The sequence below is a fragment of the Eurypyga helias genome, unplaced genomic scaffold (genome assembly GCF_000690775.1).
Source record: "Eurypyga helias isolate BGI_N326 unplaced genomic scaffold, ASM69077v1 Scaffold34953, whole genome shotgun sequence".
Classification (NCBI taxonomy): domain Eukaryota; kingdom Metazoa; phylum Chordata; class Aves; order Eurypygiformes; family Eurypygidae; genus Eurypyga; species Eurypyga helias.
In genome coordinates, this window is record NW_010241160.1 from 535 (window position 1) to 4,819 (window position 4,285).

The window sequence follows — 4,285 nt, forward strand, 5'->3', positions numbered from 1 at the left end:
CAGGGTGCGGTCCCAGCCCAGCAGCCCCTCTCACAGCTGCCTTGGGGCTTCTCTCGAGTTGATTTGGAGGTTGGTCTACTCCCCAGGATCCCCGAAACAAGGACCCCATCATGCCCAGCTCCAGACAAAGAGCGAATCTCCATGCCAAGGGCTCAGCTACACAAGAAATCCGTCACTTGTTCTACGCTGACTATTTCAAGCGGGTGTTAAAACCTTTATCACCCACGTTTGCGTTACCCAGGAGCTGTGGAGCTTGAGCCGGGGGTCTGCCAAGAGCCTTGCCCTGTAGCAGGCTGGCACCGAGCCGAGACGCCGCTGCCCCACCTCTTGCGCTGCTCCAGCTCCCAGTCCAGGCGGGCCAGGGTCTGCTGGTGGGGCTCAGACAGGGTGATGGCAGGCCGGCTGATTTCGGGGGGGGCCTCTTTGTAAAACTCCTCCAGGCTCACCAGTTCAATCTCCTCATGTTTGGACCTGCAAGGACAGATGAATCAGGTCGGGGAAGGGCAGGAAATGCTGCGGCACGGCCAAATTCAACCGTGTCTCACAGGCGAGCGGGCAGCGCCAACGACCCGTGCCCTGGCTTCACTCTGCTACGTGAGCCACCGCAGCATCAGCAACCTGAACGGCAGCAGGGGAGAGAAAGGTCGGAACAGGGCTCCTCCTTTCATAAGGGCACCTTCCCTCTGCAGTTACCTTGACTTTTTAGTATAAAAACCCCACGGTTTGGTGCACAGTGGCCTGAAACTGAAAACCTTTCTCGAATAAACAGATATTCCCAAGTGAATGGCTTTTCTGCAGGAATGAGTGTTAGTGGAAAGGGACATCCTTGATTTCTCTGGGCAACCTGATCCGGAGTCTCACCACTCTCACTGTAAAATGTTTCTTCCCTGTGTCCAACCAACATCTAGCTTTTGCAGTTTAAACCCATTACCCCTTGTCCTGTCGCTACAGGCCCTTGTAAAAAGTCCCCCCCAGCTTCCTTGTAGCCCCCTTCAGGTACTGGAAGGCTGCAATAAGGTCTCCCTCCTGGAGCCTTCTCTTCTCCAGGCTGAACACCCCCAACTCTCTCAGCCCTCCTGGCAGCAGCAGCATGCAACAGGCATGGTGGAAGCCTTGGAATTTGGAAGAAAATTCCTGGTACATGGAGGCCAGAGAGTCATTGAAGAGACCAGCGTGGCCATGCCTTGGACACTGACCTGTTTCCTCCTCCACTGTCCCTCTACCACAACGGATGCCTTCTCCCTCTTCCCTACATGAGCTGCTTCCCCCGCTTCCCAGCACAAGAGCTCTGGGACACTCCGTTTCTCCTGCGTAGTTGTATCTGGAGCACCCACTCTCCTCCCACAGTGGACTCAGCCAATGTGACCAGAGACCCCAGACGTTGGAGACCTCCAACCCATCACCCCCTCTCCTCCCCAACCAAACTCACTTGAACTCCAGGCATTTGGTGATCTCTTTCTGCAGGTGCATCACCTCGTAGAGCAAGTTCTGGAGCTGCAGGTGATAGGCATCGACCTTCTGCTTTGCCTGAAACACCGACACAGCAGGGATGAGCTCCGTTACCTTCCTCCCAGCAAGGACACCCCACAAGAGAGTCACCAATACGCACCCCCCTCACAACACCAGCTAGGGATGGCAGGTTTTAGGGTACGCAACAATTTTGGTGGGGTAAAATGACATTTTCAAGAGCTGGGAAAGCAAACGCTCATCCCACCAAACTGATTGTGCTCTGGATGCAACATGTTTTGGGACAAGGCACAGGACAAGGCAGAGCTGCTCGGGCCCAAGTCCCCTCCCCATGCCTCAGCTTCCTCAGGGGCAGAGTGAGAACGAGCGTTGGTCACAAGCTGTGAAAAGCTCTCAGGGGTCTGAGTAAGGAGCTTTGGGGCTAACTGTACACACACTTTTCAGGCCTGCAGCACAGAGTCCCAAGACAAATAGAATCATAGAATCATAGAATGGTTAGGGTTGGAAGGGACCTTAAAGATCATCTAGTTCCACCCCCCCTGCCATGGGCAGGGACCCCTTCCACTAGACCAGGTTGCTCCAAGCCTCATCCAGCCTGGCCTTGGACACTTCCAGGGATGGGGCATCCACAGCTTCTCTGGGCAACCTGTCCCAGTGCCTCACCACCCTCTCTGTGAAGAATTTCTTCCTGATATCCAATCTAAACCTCCCTGTTTTCAATTTATACCCATTACCCCTTGTCCTGTCACTACAGGCCCTTGTAAAAAGTCCTCTCCCAGCACCCTTGTAACCCCCTTCAGATAATGGAAAGCTGCAATGAGGTCTCCTCAGAGCCTCCTCTTCTCCAGGCTGAACAAGCCCAAGCTTCCTGATTGCCTGTTACATTTGAGATGGAAGGAGATACCGCTCCTTCGTCGCTCATCATAATTTCAGCTTCTGCTTTACTGCAGCAGAGGCTCCTGATACACCTCTAATTCAAAAACCACCACCTGGCTGGTGCTTACCCTCCTCTCACACATCCATACAGAGACCAGGCAGAAACGGCACTGCCTCTGACCCCACTAAATCCCAACCTGTATTCAGCCCCCCAGGTCCCCGCTGTACCTCATGGGTTTGATCTCTCCCTTTCTTCAGCCGAATATGAGCCAAGCGGTTGAGCTTCTTCAGGGTCATGAAGTGCACGCAGCTCTGAATGCGCCGCTCGTCTATCTCCGCCGCCTGAGAGGCAGGAGAGTGGCGTTTGAAGCAGGAGAGATGACTGGCACCACACAGCCCCTTTGCTGCAGGTACTTCCTGAGAGTCCTGACACAAAGGGGGCTCCACACTTCACTGAGGAGCCATGATTAATGTCACCGGGGCTTCCGAGAGTCTCCTGCTGCCACTCACAGGTCTCCTGCTGGAAATAACTTGGCAGGGGTCCAGGCTCGCTCTACTGATTTTTCTCAGCAGCAGGAACAGAGACATTTGAGTCTGAAGCGCCCATAATGCCATGCAGCCCACAGCACAGGCAGTCGCAGCCTGCCACAGCTGAGGCTGCTGGGCCTCCGTGGGATGGTGAGAGCTCGGACACACCCACTACAGTCAGGAGGGGCTCAATCCCTCCCCCAGAAGCCCCCAACCCACCAGGAACCCATACACACTTTAGAACTCAGTCTACATAATACCTGCTCCGACAAGACCAATGCTCCAGCTAAATCATATTTTACTTTATTTAAGGGAAGCTGTTCCATTTTCCTGACTCTCCTCAGAAAACGGCGCGGCTTCTGCTCCCATTCCCCATCAAGACATAACATCATCAAAAACCAGAACACATTAAATCAAGCACTTATGCTTCTCCTTACACTGTCCTTGATGCCTCTGCTCTTCAGCTCCTGGATTTCTGCCATCAGTCTCTGAAGCTCCTGGCAAGTGTCTCTGTAGAGTTCGTAGTCTTTGATGGGGTCACGGAGATCCACCTCGCACTCCTCACTGTAGTACCTAGCATCCTGCAAAGGCAGAAACACAGCTCATTCCTTCCACCTCCTCTGGAAGGAGCACTGGGAAACAAACTGCTAGATCTTGACTCCTGGCTCTGTGGGTTAATCCCACACTTCAGGAGACTTCACACACAAGAGAGGACTCTGTTAACAATCCCAGACACAAACACCACCAGGCATCAAAGCGCTTGGGACGTTCAAGTTGTCTTTCGTTACAAATTTAAACTGGTATCTATCCTGCACCAGTACATCACTGCAGACAATAAATCGGGAAAGTGACAACTTCTTCGCTCCACTCTGGCTGAACCCAAGTGACACTGATGCCTGCAGAAGCATTTTATGACAATCTGCAAACCCCCACAGGACTTTTCAGCCTTGTGCTCAGTCTATGTCTCCAGGGCAGCATCTGACTCCTGGAGCATGGTGTTTCCTGAAGAAGACAGAAGCATTCAGAAATTCTGAGTGGCAGTTTGAGGAGGCAGCTCAGCTCTAGGGGAACAGTCCCACAACTTCCCAAAAGGGAGAATAAGGCCAGTAAAAGTAGGCGTGAGCACAGCCCCATGTAAGGCAGCAGGACACAAGCCCCCTGCCACAGCAGGCAGGCAATGCTTGTGCCTGTGGGGCCAGGCAGAGGCAGCCGAGCACCCTACCTGGTCAGCATCAGCCTTGCCCCGCTTGCCATCCTGCGGGCCCCCGTCTGTGCGGATCACTTTGGGCTTCCTCTTCTTGCTGGAGTCTGACGACATGGTGCTGCCGGACGAGGACTGGGGGACAAGAGGCAAGATCGGCATCCGTGGGGAGTCACAACCTCCTGGGATCGGGGCTATCCCAGGCTCCCTTCC

General features: G+C 53.9%; 1 protein-coding gene across 1 annotated transcript; it reads right to left on the minus strand.

Annotated features, from left to right (window-relative positions):
• Positions 1 to 237: 237 nt before the first annotated feature.
• On the minus strand, positions 238 to 4,207 carry LOC104505586 (THO complex subunit 5 homolog; the record flags this gene model as incomplete). The annotated part of the gene is made up of 5 exons (XM_010148674.1): positions 238 to 471; positions 1,430 to 1,527; positions 2,572 to 2,685; positions 3,309 to 3,452; positions 4,094 to 4,207. Coding segments are annotated over 5 exons (704 nt in total), but the record flags the coding sequence as incomplete, so codon positions are not given.
• Positions 4,208 to 4,285: the final 78 nt, after the last annotated feature.